This window comes from Natator depressus, chromosome 9 (assembly GCF_965152275.1).
Source record: "Natator depressus isolate rNatDep1 chromosome 9, rNatDep2.hap1, whole genome shotgun sequence".
Taxonomy (NCBI): Eukaryota; Metazoa; Chordata; order Testudines; family Cheloniidae; genus Natator; species Natator depressus.
In genome coordinates, this window is record NC_134242.1 from 57,314,566 (window position 1) to 57,330,640 (window position 16,075).

Sequence of the window (16,075 nt, forward strand, 5' to 3'; positions counted from 1 at the left end):
GAGGAGGAGCTTGTGTCACGTGTCCAACTCCGCTCCTGCGCCTCGCTCATCCGGCAGCAGCAGGAGGCGAAGCGCCGGCGGTGGGCGCGGCAGCGAGCGCGCGGGATGGCGGCGGGCGGAGGTGAGAGCCCTGCTGGGGTCTCGTGCTTGCGGCCTGCGCGCAGCTCGCGGGCCTGACCGGGGGGCTCTGCTGGAGGCCGCTGCTCCCCACCACACTGGGCCGGGCTCGGGTCCGTCGGCACCGTCCTAGTGCCTGACTGGGCTCAGCACCCTCTCGGCCCCCAACCGTGGGTGTTAGGCGCTCCCAGCCCGAGGCCAGCGCCGCTCTTAGCGGGCGAGCGCTCTCTGTTCTGGGTCTGTGCAGGGCCTGGTCCGCGACTGGGGCTCCCGGCGCGGGGGTCAGGCCACAATCCTCTGCCTCGGCCTGCTCGGCATGGGGGCACGTATGCAGCCTTCGGTGTGTCCGAGCGTCCCTTTTTACGGGGGCTGCCGCTGTCAGCCCCTCTCTGCCGCGCCCGTGCCGCCCACAGCCTGGTGTAAAACAGCTTGTAAACAACAAAACGTGTTGTGTAAACTGTCAGACAGGATCTCTCTCCCAGTGAAAGATAATGGCGTTTAAAAATAAACGTGGTAGTCGCTAAGGTTAACTGGGGCTAATTCTGCTGCTGTTAGCCTGGTTTCTGTGGTTTTCATTTTTTAAAACCTGGTAGTGTAGATTGTGCTGCTTTGACAATGGCAAATATAGCCTTGTACATTTAGTGAAATCCTTTTTTTTCAGACAAATGGTTGGTGTCAATGGACCATGCTTACCTATATGAAAACATTTCCCCATCAGTGAGAATAGTAAACTCGGAGTGTGGTTTCAAAACAGCTAAAGTTGCCTTAGTTTGTAAGTTTTAGAATGTTTTAAAGCATCATTTTAATTGGCTCTTGATCACTGCTTGATTGTGAATTTTTAATGTTGATTAGGTAGTATGGTATCTTTAATATAAAATCAGACTCAAATTTCTAGTCTGGGTCCATTCAGAGTAAATGTTTCTTATGGGAGGTTCCATGTTCTGGCAGTATATGAGCAGATGTCCTTCTGTCTTATCTGTACATCCTTACTTGTAGTATAATGTGATCCACAGAGAATTGGACTTCTGTGCAGTCTCTTTTAACCATTTTTATCATCATTCCAAGTCCTGTAATGAGGAATATTTAGGGGGAGGGAATGGGAAAATTAGTGGACATCATAGTGATAGCAGTTCCCTCTCCCCCCTCCCCCCCCTTTTCTTTTTTAAAAAGCAACTGTTACAGCTGCCTGGACATCTGAGATACTGATCTAACATAGCATACCTGGCATCTGAACTCACCAAGTAACTACTTCCGCAGGGCGTGTATTCCCCAGTTGCCAAAGACATGAGTCCACTGTGATCTTTTCAGCTTTTGCCTCTTGTGTGTAGTATTTCATCTCCATGTTATAGGTTAGCAAATTCTGTGTGTATCTGAGACTGTTTGTCTGACTCAGCATGTTATATTGTAATCATATGGTTTCCAGTGCTTTCAGTTAACAGTTAAGGAGTCAACATTTTCATTATAAATCCCCTCAGCTGTAAAAGTTTTTGCTTCAGGCTAAAACTTGGTGTATGTCCATCTGCCAATAGATTTTATTTTTAAAAGTTTGGCATCTTTTGGTCCCTGTCTCTAGGCTTTTGAACTAGCATATTTGAACTCTTAGGATGCATCCTGCAAACGAGCCATCTATTAGCATCTCCAGAATACCCAGGGACGCAGGGTTATGTTGACTGTATGTTGCAGTGCTAAGATGTGCAGTAGACCATCTCTGCTGGAGAAGGACAAGAAGGACAAAAATAGGATCTCTAGAAATGGTGCAACTGGCATTTTTGGGCCTCTTATTCTTGGGAGGCTGTCGTATATGAAAAATCAGAAGAACAATTGTTTAAAAACCAAGCCACGTAAACATTCAGAAAGCCAGAACATGAAAGCTATGGCAAAACTAGTAAGCGTGGGATGAACGTCTATTTTGACTATATCACAGCTAGTCTTTACAGCAGTGCACTGAGTGCAACTCCCAGGAACAATGGAAAGTGATGGTTGAGGCTGAATTCTTTGGATTTTTTGTTGGTTTTTTTACATGAGATGGGGGGAGGTTTTTTTCTTGGTAGCAATTTGTGAAAGACCCATACCTTTTCTCTTCCCAATAGAATTTAATTTAAATAATTCAGAGATGGGAAGGATGGTTTCAGCACTTTAGCTACAAACTGGGAATTAGAAGACGTGTGTTCTGTTTCTGCCATTGATATACTGAGTGGTCTTTGGCAAGTCACTTACCTCTCTTTCTTTTTCCCTGTCTGGGAAGATGGAATGGGAGATTTGCTTAACCCCACAGAGAGGGATATGAAATTTTGTTTATGAATGTTTGCCCAGTGCTTTGAGATCTGAGGCAGACATTATGTAAGTATAAAATGTTATATTAGGAATTTGTAAGACTGTATTTGAGCTGAGAACAGGTGACTAAAGCCACCTGTTCTCTTTAAGGAGGTTCTGTTCCTGCTTCTTAAATTTCATCAGGACAGTACCATTTACCGTGCTCAAAGGCTCCTCATCTGAATGCTACTGGCTGAGAACAGTGGGTTGAAGTACGCTTGACTAGAGAATAAACCTAGTCTCTGCCCTTCAGTGTCATATTGCCACACTAGATACACCTATGCTTATGTGTATTTTCATATTCACAGCAAAGAAGGAGGACTCCTGCGAGGTGCTGGACCTGGCAGAGTACACCAAGAATCAGCCCTGGTGGCGCAAGCTCTTTGGGCGGAGCTCTGGCTCAAGTGCTGAAAAATACAATGTAGCAACTCAGCTGGTGATTGGAGGAGTCACTGGATGGTAATAAGTCATGGTGTGGTGGTTGTTTTTTTGCTCCCATTGGCAGGCATAGGGTTTCTTTAATGTATGAATGGGGATGGAGTGCTAGACATCAAAAGATCGCATCTGTTTGGTGAGATCCCATGAAGCATATGCATGTGGGTGGCAAACAGCATTTCAGAGGTGAAGGGAGATTAGACTGAGCTCTGTGTCTTCAGGCATATCCTGTTCAGTCACATGAGCTTTTCATAGAATTTAAGGCCAGAAAGGACCATTATAGAATCATAGAAATGTAGGTTTGGAAGGGACCTCAACAGGTCATCTAGTCCATCCCTCAGCACGGAGGCAGGACCAAGTAAACCTAGACCATCCCTGACAGGTATTTGTCCAGTGCTGCCAATGTTGGGGATTCCACAACCTCCCTTGAAAGCCTATTCCAGAGCTTAACTATCCTTACAGTTAGAAATGTTTTCCTAATATCTAACTTAAGTCTCCCTTGCTGTAGATTAAGGCCATTACTTCTTGTCCTATCTTCAGTGGACATGGAGAACAATTGATCAATGTGCTCTTTATAACAGCCCTTAACAGAGTGGTGCCAAATTTTTTCCTGTCGTGCCCCCCCACCCCCTTACCAGTAATGGAATCTGTCTATGCTGTGCCCCCTCCCTCCCATTACTGCACAATGCTGAAGGCAGAACTGGGGCAGAGCTGTGGCCAGTGGCAGAGCAGAGCTCCCTCCTTGCCCTGCCTGGGGGCTGGCCCAGGCCCTGCTGCCCACCTCCTGAATGTTCCTTTGCAGCCTGCCCCCTCTCCATCTTCTTTTCTCAAGACTAAATATGTACAGTTTTTTAACCTTTCCTTGTAGGTCAGGTTTTATAAACCTTTTAAGCATTTTTGTTGCTGTCCTCTGGATGCTCTCCAATTTGTCCATTTTTCTTAAAATGTGTGTTGCCCAGAACTGACCACAGTACTTCAGCTGAGACCTCACCAGTGTTGAGTAGAGCAGGACAGTTACTTCCCGTGTCTTACATATGAAACGCCTCTTAATACAGAATTATGGTCATCCGGTCTGACCACCTGCATAATACAGGCCATAGAACTTCATGCAGTGATTCCTGCATCAAATCCAATAGCCTGTAATTGAAGTAAAGTGTATATTTTTAGAAAGATATCCAGTCTTGATTTTAAAGGCTCTTAAGTTGTGGAGGATCCACCACATCCATAGGTCAGCTGTTCCAGTTGTTAATTATCTTTTCGGACAGATGCTTCTGAGTCTTCTAGGATGACCAAAACTTTGGGGCTATGCACTGGACCTATGCATTGTCTCTTGGGAGTCAGGCTACAGTATTTTCCCACAGAATTTTCTTGTCTCATCTTCTGAGAAGAGTTCGACCTAAAGGGTTCAGTGTACTCGGAAGCAAATCTTCTGCTGTTGAGAGGAAGAATTGGCTTGCTTGTGACCCTGAGGCCACTTCTAGATCTTCCTGTTGGAATATTCCGCTATCCACAGTGCCACTGGGGTGTTCTCTCTTCTAATTAAGATATAGTATAAATCAGGAAGTACAATCAGGACTGCTTTTCCAGCACATTTTTGCTTTTTGCCATAGTTCTCCCCATTCTACTCCAAAGATAAGCCACTTAAAGCATAAGATGTACCCCTACAACATGTATCTGTTCGCAGTATGAGCCTGTAACTTCTGTCTTGTGTCCTGGCCGTTTGCACCTGTTTGGAAAAGGATTGCTCTTCTGTTTTACAACCTGAATAGTGCATCTGTATCACCTGAAATAATACTTGATGTGGGTGATGTCAGACAATATATATAGGGCCCTACCAATTTCATGGCTGTGAAAAACGTGTCCCAGACCATGAAATAAGCCCTTCCTCGTGAAATCTGATCTCTCCCATGCTGGAAGCACCCCAGCTGGGGGGCTCCTAGCTGCAAGTCCTGGCTGGGCTGGGGAGGGACAGGACTTGTCCTTTCCCTGCACTGCCTCTCTTGGGGGGAGATCAGACCTCTCTGGGGCTCGGCTCTGGCTGTGAAATTGATCAAAATGGACCATGAATTTGGTAGGGCCCTAATTATATGTCTCCTTACTGCTTAACCAAGTAGCAAGAGCTGTGTTCATCTATGTCTTGATGGCGGGGATGTTCATGTGGGTAGAGGGGAAAAATTTCACAACACCCAGGTGGAAGCATAAAGGGGCACAGTCCAAATAGTCTAGACCTACATCTACTCAAGACTATCAGTCTTTAAACTTTTATCTTTACAAACTATCTTCTTCTCCCTTTTTGAGAAACTAAACAACTGCCCTGGAATGTGCAGGATCTGCTTCACATGTGAAGCGCTCCGCTCCAGAAGCGGCCAGAAAAAAATACCAATCCAGTTACAGTTTTATTCTCTCAGCTGAGAGGATGTTATCCAAGATTCTTGGTCAGAAATGACCATCAAAAAAAAAAATCCCATGTTAATGTCATTTGAAAACTTGACAGAAAATCAGTGGTAAAGGGATAAAAATCTATAGATGGAGTGAGGATATGCATGTGAAAATTTAAAGGGACTCAGTTTTACAGTCTGTTGTGGGGTCCCACAGAGATGGCTGCTTTGCCCTTCCTTTCCCTAATCCCAAATTGGCTCTCCTTATTCATCTATCTTTCTTGGTCAGTGAGGCTGTTTCTGGAGTCTGAGTGGTGTTTGCAGAAAGATGGAGTATCTATAGAAAGCCAAAGTGTGTGTGTGGTATTTGGTTGAACTCACTTTCTGGCCTGTCCTCCTTTGATTGTAGGTGTACTGGCTTCATCTTTCAGAAGGTTGGAAAGGTGGCAGCAACAGCAGTTGGTGGTGGCTTTTTCCTACTTCAGGTGCGTATGGTTAGTCTAGGCTTTGTGAAGACTGCTCCTGGGGATAGTTCTGAGCTGCACAGAGAGGTAGGCTGGTCCAATGGTTAGGGCACTAGCCTGGGTATCAGGAGACCTACATTCAATTTCTTGCTCTGCTAGAGATTTCCTGTGTGACTGTGGGCAAGTCACTTTAGATGTCTGTTCTGCAGTCCAGGTCTGCAGCTCAGGCAGACATACTGCACTAGCATGGCTAAAAATAGCAGTATAGATGCAGTGGTGAAGCCTTTGCCACTGCATCTACAGTGCTATTTTTAGCTGTGCTACTGTGACTAGAGCTAATGTGGGTATGTGGCTGCCCAAGCTGCCATCACACCTGGGATTCCAGTATAGACTGTACTTTTCTGGGCTTCAAGTCCCTCTCTGTGAAATGGGGATAATAGCACTGCCCTGCCTCTGAGGTGCTGCGAGGGTAAATACATTGCAAATTGTGAGGTGCTCATATACTATGGTAGTGGAGTTACATTAGTACCTTTATACAAGCATGCAGCATCACAGTGGGTGGGGCTTCTTCACTTTTAATAGCTGCAACTGAGTCAGATTTGCATTGTCTGAAGCTGCTGATTTTTTGAAGTTAAGGCCTGTTTTCAAATCCCAGACTGGGCCTCTTCCTCTCTGGACTAGCAGCACCGCAGAAACTGTGTGCTCTTAACTGAGCATTGGAGGGAAGCCATGTGCTCAGTAGCGACTACTGGCCAAGGCGAGGGGCAGCACTGAACTTCACAGGGCACTGTCCATGTCTGTTCAGCCAGGCTGAGTTTAGCTTTACTGGAAGGCCTCAGAGGGCACCACCCTCCAGAGCCTGGTTAGGGACAAGAAGCCCCCTGTTAATGTATTCTTTGGGGGCAGTGCAGCAATAGAAATTACTCATTTTCTCAACTATATTTTCTTTGGCTTTAAAAATCCTACCCTCCCGGAGCAGGGCAGAGTTTCCTGTGCTGGCTTTCTGGGCCAGGAGGGCAGGAAACTGAAATCTAGATTTCACTGTTGTATGTGAGACAGAATGCAACCACTGGACCCTACCTAGTGATCCCCTTCTTTGTTTGTTCCAGCACTTAAATCGTGTATAACTGCTTTCCCTCACCCCACTAGTTCTCCTTGTTCCGTTAAAGGTGGATGTCTCTTTAAAGCATTGCTCAGGCAGTGTTTCACTGTTGGCCCACCATGACAAGACAAAATACTTATACGGAGACAAGCTATTAATAAACCATGCCTTCCTATAGCAGCAGGAGATCTGGAATGTGACAGCTGCGTGTAGGCTTTGAATGATACCAATATAACAAACTTGGGGGTTAATAAATGCAGTTGGTGCCAGCTCTGTATTGCAAAGCAGAGAGGCTGACATAGGTTAATGTTAAACAATATGTAAAAATCTCTGCAAATGAACTTCCATTGGAGGATCCTACAGATAGAGGTAAGCTGAGGGGTCCTATGTAACTGAACTACTGAGTTAATTTCTCCATGCCTCTAGCCCATTTATATTCCCTTTCCATTAATTGAGTTAGTAGAATGGTTCTCTCATTATCCAAGATGACATGATACCTTTTAGAGTTGAGTGTGTTATTTGGGTTAGCAATGTGGCAGGAGGGAAAGGAAGGTCTTGCTAGCTAAAGGTTGTGCAGGATTCACTTCATATTTCTTACCACCCCTCAAATGTAGATTGCGAACCACACTGGATACATCAAAGTGGACTGGAAGCTAGTAGAGCAGGATGTGAGCAAAGCCAAGGAGCAGCTGAAATTTCATAGCAGTGGCAGCAAACTGACCCCAGAAGTTAAAAGCAGAGTTGATGAGGTGAGACCACTTCTCCTTCTCAGATCTTTGCCTGGATGTATCCAGATGCTGGAGAGAAGGGTTGGGAACTACTTCTGTGGCTCTTTAAGGATAGCTACACATTAGCAAGATAGGGTAGTGGGCAAATCTGTTAGATGTCCTGTGAGATCACCAAGATGGCTTCCAGATGGTGTTTCACCATACAGTGCCCTGTGGGAAATCCCTTGGAATCCAGAGAAGGACCTCCTCATAGCAATTAAGACAGCTAAGCAGATAGCACAGTATAAGAGTGGATCAGTCACTCTAGATTCCCTCTACACTCTGGGTCAATGTGTGCAGGGGGCATTTGTCCCCATGCCTCCTGTCTTCTAGATCCTTGACTGTTAATTGTGTACAGCTATAAATGTTTGAAGTCCCTAATGCACATTCAGCAGCTGGTCAGAATGTCTGCAGCATGTTGTGATGCCATAGTATGCAAGCAATGAATGAAGTAGGGAGGGCCACGTCTTTGCCTCCCCTCCTGTGGAAGGGGGGCAGAATAGCACTAGCTCTCCTGCTATTAATTTTGGCCATTAGTTGAATTAGGTAGGGATAGCAGCAAGCTGGGTGCAGTGGGTGGGAGGGCTCAGTGCTCATCTGACCTGAGTGACTGGTTCTAGAGTGTTTTGACTGTCCTCTCCCCCCTGCCCAGGTGATAACATTTCTGAAGAAGAACGTTATCCTGACTGGAGGGTTTGCTGGGGGATTCCTGCTTGGAATGTCTTCGTAGAAACTACACAGAACTGACTACTCTGTCCTTTCTCACCCCCTCCCACTTAGTAAACAGTGGATTGTGCTGACAGACTCTGCTTCCTCAGGTCCTCTTGCTCCTCCTGGGTTCAAGCCCCCCGCTCCCTGCAACACTGCCGTTAACTTTCCTCCCTTTCCTTTCTCTGTACCTGAGTTCTGTTGGTGCTGGAATCAATCTAGAGGGTCGTGACCCTCAGTGTCTGCTTGTCGATCTGACTCCCTATCCCACTCAAAATGCCTCACTGCAGTTTTCAGGATCAGTTGCAACCCCATGAACAGCCTGCAAGAGAGAGATCTGAGAACAGGCCCACTGCTGTGCTGCACAAGACTGACCGATATAAACTCTCCTCTTCCAGTGCACACAAGGTTCGTCAAGCTCCTAGTTGACTTGTATTCTCTCTTCTCCGGTAATAGGAAAGCCCATACTTCCTCCAGGAAAATGGTATTTTCATGTCTATCAATGGATGGAGGCAGAACTGTCAGAGGCTGTCTTAGAACATGCTCAGAAATGGACACAGGTGTTTGGGGAAACAACTAATTCTGCAGTGGGTGGTGGCAGAGTGAGTACATGGCAGAAATACTGTTGTAGATCTGTTCTTCTGCCTTCACTCCTCCCTAGACTCTTGCCATTATGTTACACGCAGATGATCACTTATCCGTGTTATTTATATATCCCCTTAATGGAATTGTAGCATTGGCACTGGTAATAGAAATTGTGAGTGTTGCATGTCACTATCCCAGATCCTTTCTTATCATACGTTTTGAAAGTCATTGGGCATCCCACCATTTAGAAGGTATTCTCCTCTCTCATTCTCTAGCTGGTGTCTCAGCCAGTGAACTTTAAAATGCACTGAGGCTGTACGTGTGGCAGAAAGGCTGCCTGAAATGTCTGTGCATATGACTGAAACCTGCACTACCAGCCCATCCAGTCTGGGATGCATTTCCATAGTGACAATAACTGTAACTTATCCCTAGCATCGTACCAGCATTTCTGATACCAAAGCCTTTCTCTGGCTAGTATGGAATTGCAGCTACCTGTAGGTATCTGGTGCACATGGGGCAGGCTTTCTGGAAAGTAGTGCCCTGGGCAGATGGAAGTGGGTGGGTTTCTTCTCTGTGTAGTACAACCTGGAATATGGTATCCTGGAGCAGGATTCCAGTTTGAGTGCAGACAGCAGCTGTTCGGGATTCACAGTTTACTTTGAATCCTGAAAGCCACTTCTCTCCCTTTGCAGAGCAGATTCCATCCGTCCTCAGCGAAAGGCTGAATCTTCCAGGCAATCCCCCATCCAGCTGCACCTTAAAATCTCTGGTGATTGTCTGTCTGTCTGTCATATAAGCCTTTACTGGGCAGTAGGTGACACATGCTCTTATAATCATGAGATCCTGTGTTTAAAGAGCTACTGGGCATGTAAGGGGAGCCATTCTCATGCATTCCTTCTCCAAACAGAAACTGGCACTTTAGTGCCATAGACAAAGGAGCAGGCATCCCAGAACAGCTCAGTCTGCCTGCCCCTCCCTGCAAAAAATGATAGCATGCTTACCATCTTATCTCTTTGGAAGCTAGAGAGTGGGTGATGGGAAATGCAAGAGCATGCTCTATGCTGCTGTCAATCTGGGTTAACTCTTTCCCCTTCCTCAGCTCCATTGACTTCTCCGATTCATGCAAAAACAAGCATGTGTGTCCAGTTGTCCTGAAGTTTATTTAATTCCTGCACCTGCAGACCCATCACTGGGCTATAACATGGAGATGGGTTTTGCTTAGCTTGGAAAGGCAGGTTAACTGTTACCCAATCCTTCAAGAAAAATGTAAAAATAACGGAGATCAATTCAGTATTGCCTAGTACTGGGCTTTGCTGATCCCCCTGCTCAGATGTAGTTTGGAGAGGAAGGAGCTCTAGCTGGTGATAAGCACATTCTTGCTGAAGGTTGGTTCTGTTCCCTTCTGAAATCATGCCCCAGAATTGTGTTGAACTCCAGGAGCTAGTTGTGTGCATGGCTGGACACTGTTCAAATGTAGTGTCCATGGCACAAGGATGCACTTTATTGTGCTACAGTAATTCCATGTTTACAGTATTTCGCGCTTGACCTGACTGGAAGCAAGGGATGTCCCCAAAAGAATGTGAGGAGCCCTGAGTACTGGTCCTGTTAGAGCTGTGGCAGCTTGGCAACTGCAGCTGTTTTCAGGAGAGCCCCTGACATTTCATCTGTGTTAACTTTATTTTGTCCTTAGTCTGTCCCCTAACATACAGAGTTTAGAAAGTTGGTCACATCACTTCAGCTTTTCTTTCCTCTCTGATCCCATAGGTAGACAGTAGAATACGCCTTTACACAGTCAGAATCTTTGCTGTCTTGCATTCTCTGGCTGTCTACAGCAGGGCAGGAGAAATTGGGCTTATAGCTTGTCTAATGATATACAGTCAAGTGCTACAGGAATTGTGCAGTGATGTAGGTGCATGATAACTGTTGGTTAGGGAGTGGGGCGGCTAGCTGCTGTGTAGGAAGAAATTCTGTACAGTGGAATGATCTTGATTTTTATAAGAACATATCGTGCTGGAACTCTCCTGTTCAAATAGGAAAATAGTGTACCTACACCTCTGCCTGGTGTACTAGCTAACAAAGCTTTTTATTCAGACTTCACTCTTCCAGCCTCCCTCCAAAGACAATGCTGAGTGGAAATGGCCCTCCCGCTTTTCCCTTGGGAGCGACAGTTTTGGGATAACAGCTGTAACTTGACCAATACCTTTGGCCTGGTACCTCTCTCTCCCCCATTAGCCTGATAATCTGCTGGAAATTTAGCAGTGAGTTCTGCTCATGTGGGTATAAAAACTTGCCACGGTCTCTTGACTTCAGTGTCTTCCTTTCCAGCTGCCGTTATATTCCTTTTGATGCACGCAGAGACTACTGTGCATGCAAAGGCACTGCTGGTGCTATCTTGCTGTACCCTGAGAAGCAAGCAACTTGCCACCAGACCTCAGGGTTGTTCCTACAACTTCCTGCTAACTGATGCCAGTTAATCAGCCCAAATCCTGGGCATAAGGCTCATTAGTCTAACAAGGAATATATTGGGAGTCCACTCTGACCCTGAGATATTTAAAAATAGCTGCTATTTGGAATATTATAAATGGGTGCCATGGAGCTAAGCAACTGCAAGAAGGAGCTAAAACTTTACTTCTCAAAGCTGGAAGGGTGATCAAACAAGCAGTTTAAGTACAGCCACAGTAGTTTCTGATATGAAGACATAGAGGGAAAGCATGGGGCATCCATGTGTTGTTACCACCAAAAGTGTAAAACTGCCAAACTGGAGCTTCCTTAGTACCTCTCATGAAACTCTGTATGCAGCTAAGATAGTTTGTCATGGCAAATGTGATTTTTGTACATAGCATGGAAATCAAATACAATTTTTGGTCATGTCATGGGTGCCAAGATGAAATCTTAATCCCCCTTCTGTTTTGTTTCAACAATCTCTAGCACCCATGCCAGGAAGTTGTGGTTTTAAAAATACACTAGGCTTTTAAGATATTTTTGTACTATCTATGTAGATGCTTGTTGAAGTGATATATTATTAAACTGTTGCTCTAGTCGCATCTTTTGGAGGTCTGTTTTGGGAACAAGCATCGCTTTGCCACTCCCTGCACTGCAAACACACTGTCTGTATAGCCTAGAGGAGTGAAAGTAGGAGCAGTATCCAGTACTGTAACTGAAGGAGCAGTCCCTGTAATTCTGGGGAAGGCACAACTGGGAATAAGACCAAGATCATTAGAGGTATTTAGGAGCCTATCTCCTGTTGAAATCAATGAACATGCTCCTAAATACCTGTGGGGAGCTGGGCCTTGATATCTATGAGAGGGGTTAAGTGGGAGTCTCTCAGCTGTGTGCTCCATGTAACCATACTTCAGTCAGATCTTGCATAGGATACTAGCCTATTGTGCAGGTGCCAGTCACAAGGCAGATGTGTGGGTGAACTGGGCCCTACCTGAGAGCTTTTAATTCACATTGGTTGTGAAAGGAAATTTTTCCAAACATCTCCTCCTATTTCTGGGCTGCTAACAAGCTCTAATAAGCTGCCTTTCGTGCAGTGTCTTATGTGAGCATGTTGGGGGCAGTCATGTGAATTCATGCATTTCTCAGGCTGGGTAAATGTGGACCTCAAAGGTAATCGTTCTCTTAACTAACCCTGGCTTATCTATGTTTGTGTTGATCCTTTCCCCAATGGGGCAGTTGGTGCAATCTCATTCAGCATATGCCTAAGGGGTCTTAGGTTTCCCTTGCTATTTTGCCTTCTAGGGTAAGAAATCAATGACACCTCTGCAAGCTCATGCTGTAAGAGTCTCCCTACTAAACAAATGTCAAACTCCATCCAGTCAAGGAAACACAAAAGTAACTTGTCCTAAGGCTTCTGCATTGGACACAATGAAAGGAAACTAAGCAGTCATGGGATAAGAGAGAAGGTCCTCTGGTGGATCATTAACTGCTTGAATGATAGAAATGGTCAGTTTTTACAAGGGAGAGGTGAACAGCAGGATTCACCAACAATCTGTGCTGTTCAATGTATTCATTGATGATCTAGAAAGGGGAGCAAACAATAAGGTGGCAGGGTTTGCAGATGATACAAAATTACTCAGGATAGCTAAGGCCAAAGCAGATGGCAAGGAGTTACAAAGGAATCTCACGAAACTGGCTGATGAATTTCTATGTTAATACAAAGTAATGCACAGTGGGGAAAAAATAATCCCACATATGGATACACAATGGGTTCTAAATTAGCTATTCCCATCCAAAAAAGAGATCTAGATGTCATCATTAATAGTTCTCTGAAAATATTTACTCTATGTGCAGCAGCAGTCAAAAAAAATTAGGCAGCATTAGGAAAGGGCTAGAAAAGACAGAAAATGTCACAATGCCACTATGTAAATCCATGGTGCATCCACACCCTCTGTACTGTGTCCAGTTCTGGTTGCCCTATTGCAAAAATATAGGAGAATGGAAAGGGTTCAGAGAAGGGCAACAATGATGATCAAAGATATAGAACGGCTTCCATAGGAGGAGAGACTAAAATGTTTAGCTTAGAGATGACTAAGGGTAGATATGATAGAGGGCTATGCAAAAAAGTGAACAGATAAGTGTTGCTTACCCTTACACAGAATACAAAGACCTGGGGTCAGCTGACAAAATTAACATGCAGTAGATTTAATACAAACTAGAGGAAGTACTTTTTCACACAGTGCACAGTTAATCTGTAGAACTCATCACTATAGGATGTTTTGATGGCCAAAAGTATAACTTGGTTCACAAAAGAACTGGATAAGTCTATCAATGGCTATTAGCCAAAATGTTCAGAGCCAGAACTCCATGCTTGGAACAAAGCTGGGAGCGGAAGACACTCCATTACTGACCTGTTGTACACCCACTCCCCCAAAAGTTCTGGTACCAGCCACTGTCAAGAGACAGGATATTGGGTAAGAAGGACTACAGTCTGATGCCATCAGGAAGTTTTATGTCCTTAAGGCAAAGTCATGGCTGTAAAAAAGCTTTGAGCCAGCCCTTTGTGCATTGCTGCAGCTTCTCTTTGAATGGGAAATGAGGTAAATATGAAAAAAAAAATTGCTGTAAAAAGCTTCAAAGCCACTTCACTTCATTACTTTCCTAGCTCTTAATCAAAACAAGATGCTAGGTTACTCCTGTGACAAATTAATTTATTATTACAGGCTCAGGATATAAAAACACCAAACAGCTTCCAAAAATTTGTGGGTGGGGGCCTGAATCATGAAATCAGCTAAGCTGCCTGACCACATGAGAGAAGAAGTTATGCTCTGACCAGACAACAGAATAAATACCCCTAGTGAGAACTCAGATTATTCCAGTCATTTATTTTGTATCATGGTATTTAGAATACAAAACATAAATGGATCTATCATCTGTGCTTTGATGTATCTGCCTATTATGTCCAGTAACTGAAGTGGTCTGTTGTGGTTCATAAAAACCTATATTTCTTAACTAAGTTGTGCTTGATAGTGTAACAATCACCCTGAAGAGCTCAAAGTTGCTTAGGCTTTGTATGACAGAACTATGTGTAAAGGGGCATTGTCGTCTCACAAATTCATTGCATGTCATATTGCTTAGAGATGTTCAGTCATACAAGATGACTGCTGCTCTCAACATCATAAAAATCCATTTTATACCAACACCTCAGTTTTCCATAAATATTACTTTAAAAGAATCTATTCCTTTAACAGTCCCTGAAATAAAATACTTCTGCAACATCTTTAAGATCATACAAATACTATTGTACAATGTGGTCCAACTATTCATTAATCCAATACCCCATTGCACAACTGAGGAAACAGGCACCTCGGTGAAGTGACTTATGGGCACAGACGAACTGTGGCAGAGCTGGGAATAAACCCCAGAGCTGAATCCCATTCTTGCTTTAAGCACTAGAAAAGCAGATCACGTCTTTGGGAAACTATGGCTCAATGATAGGAATATTTCTGCTACTCAAAGATGGTCTTGCTTAATGCATCACATTCAATAGACTCTCCTTGAACTTATTTTCTGTACGTCCTTTGCCAGAAGGCTGAAAAAGTTTTATATTTCACCCTCAAATTCTTATTCTGAGAATGGATTACTGAGTACATTAAGCATCAGAAACAAACTGTATTTAGAGAGATGTAATACACTGTAAGTCACAATAGTTTGGGATAGAAAACATAATCCTTTGAACAGCCCATCTGTTGTATTGCATTTTACATTTGGTGCACAGGACGTTTTATTCTATGATGGATTCTTCTCTGGCTTCCTTATCAGTGTGGATAATGCATTATTTTAACCGGTTTATTCTTATTTGCCACTTGCATGCTACTTTGTCTGTAGGAGAGGCCCATGCTCCATAACCTCCTGGAGCTGGAGCTGCAGCCTGTTACTGTGGTGCTGCATGAATCCCATTTGAAGCTGCCTTAAGCTTCTCCCTCTCTCTTTCCTCTTTCTCAAACCCCGAACAACAGATGGATCTGCCCTTGGGGTACAGGGCGCAGCATCTTCTCATGTCTTGGAGCACAGCCTCACATCTAGCCTCCAGATAGTTGTTGGCTGTAAAATAAAAGAATGGAGATGCTAATCCTGCACTAGAGAGCAAATTGCATGAAAAAGGGGGTTCATCTAACCCAGTTAAGTTCTTTCACATTGTGGAGTGAGCTTGATCCTCTTGTGGCCACTTCCCCATCCCATCCACATCCCTGCTCTGCAATAGCTATGCTGCTTAGTTCTGGGGAAATGGTGTTGAAATGAGGTGCAAACAACTTGCTTTAATGGAGGGAGTACAGCTAATGGGGTTCATGACCCACCTCCCAATTGTGTATCTACCACTGTTAGGTGGAAAACTTCACATTTATTAACAAATCTTCACTGATTCCCTGCCCTGCAACCCCTGCTCTCTCTAGCTGGGTTTGGACTTTGGTTCTGTTCTCCCACGGATTTATTCCCCATCCAATTCTGAGATCACCCATAAATGATTACAGTTGAATTTAAACCTTAGACACCAAATGAAGAACACAGTACAAATGCAGAGAGATGCATGGTTTGGTTTTTTTCACTCAAGTTAGTCAAAGAGGCCTTTGGGCACCATAAGAGGGGCCAGAGATGGGTTGCAACCAGCAAGAAGAATCATTCCTGGGGGGCAGGCAGAGAGCTCCGCAGAGCAGTGCGAGGCCCCCTGCACCCTTTCCTGTGTGAAATACCTTTTCTCACAGA

The 16,075-nt window shown here is 44.6% G+C and overlaps 2 protein-coding genes across 5 annotated transcripts in view; one reads left to right on the top strand and one right to left on the bottom strand.

Moving 5' to 3' along the window:
* FUNDC2 (FUN14 domain containing 2) lies at nt 1–14,723 on the top strand. Of its 2 annotated transcripts, XM_074964301.1 has the most exons (5): nt 1–121; nt 2,739–2,889; nt 5,653–5,728; nt 7,424–7,558; nt 8,229–14,721. In XM_074964301.1, the coding sequence occupies exons 1-5, from the start codon at nt 106–108 to the stop codon at nt 8,304–8,306; spliced, it is 456 nt and encodes a 151-aa protein (XP_074820402.1). In that variant the 5' UTR covers nt 1–105; the 3' UTR covers nt 8,307–14,721. The 2 variants fall into 2 exon arrangements, with proteins under 2 accessions (XP_074820402.1, XP_074820401.1); XM_074964300.1 differs by lacking the exon at nt 1–121 and having other exon boundaries at nt 2,717–2,889; nt 8,229–14,723.
* CMC4 (C-X9-C motif containing 4) overlaps nt 14,048–16,075 on the bottom strand; it is a 19,339-nt gene continuing 17,311 nt past the window's right edge. Inside the window, exon 3 of one of the 3 annotated variants that reach the window (XM_074964304.1) lies at nt 14,048–15,415. In XM_074964304.1, the coding sequence (XP_074820405.1) occupies nt 15,246–15,415 (170 nt within the window). In that variant the 3' untranslated portion in view covers nt 14,048–15,245. The remainder of the gene's footprint in view (nt 15,416–16,075) is intronic. The other 2 variants (XM_074964305.1, XM_074964306.1) reach the window with 2 other exon arrangements.

Coding starts and splice junctions, on each gene's coding strand:
- FUNDC2 (XM_074964300.1), top strand. CDS start 2,717: ATGTGTATTTTCATATTCACAGCAAAGAAGGAGGACTCCTGCGAGGTG. Junction 2,890..5,652: donor ATTGGAGGAGTCACTGGATG/GTAATAAGTCAT, acceptor CTTTGATTGTAG/GTGTACTGGCTTCATCTTTC. Junction 7,559..8,228: donor TTAAAAGCAGAGTTGATGAG/GTGAGACCACTT, acceptor CCCCCTGCCCAG/GTGATAACATTTCTGAAGAA.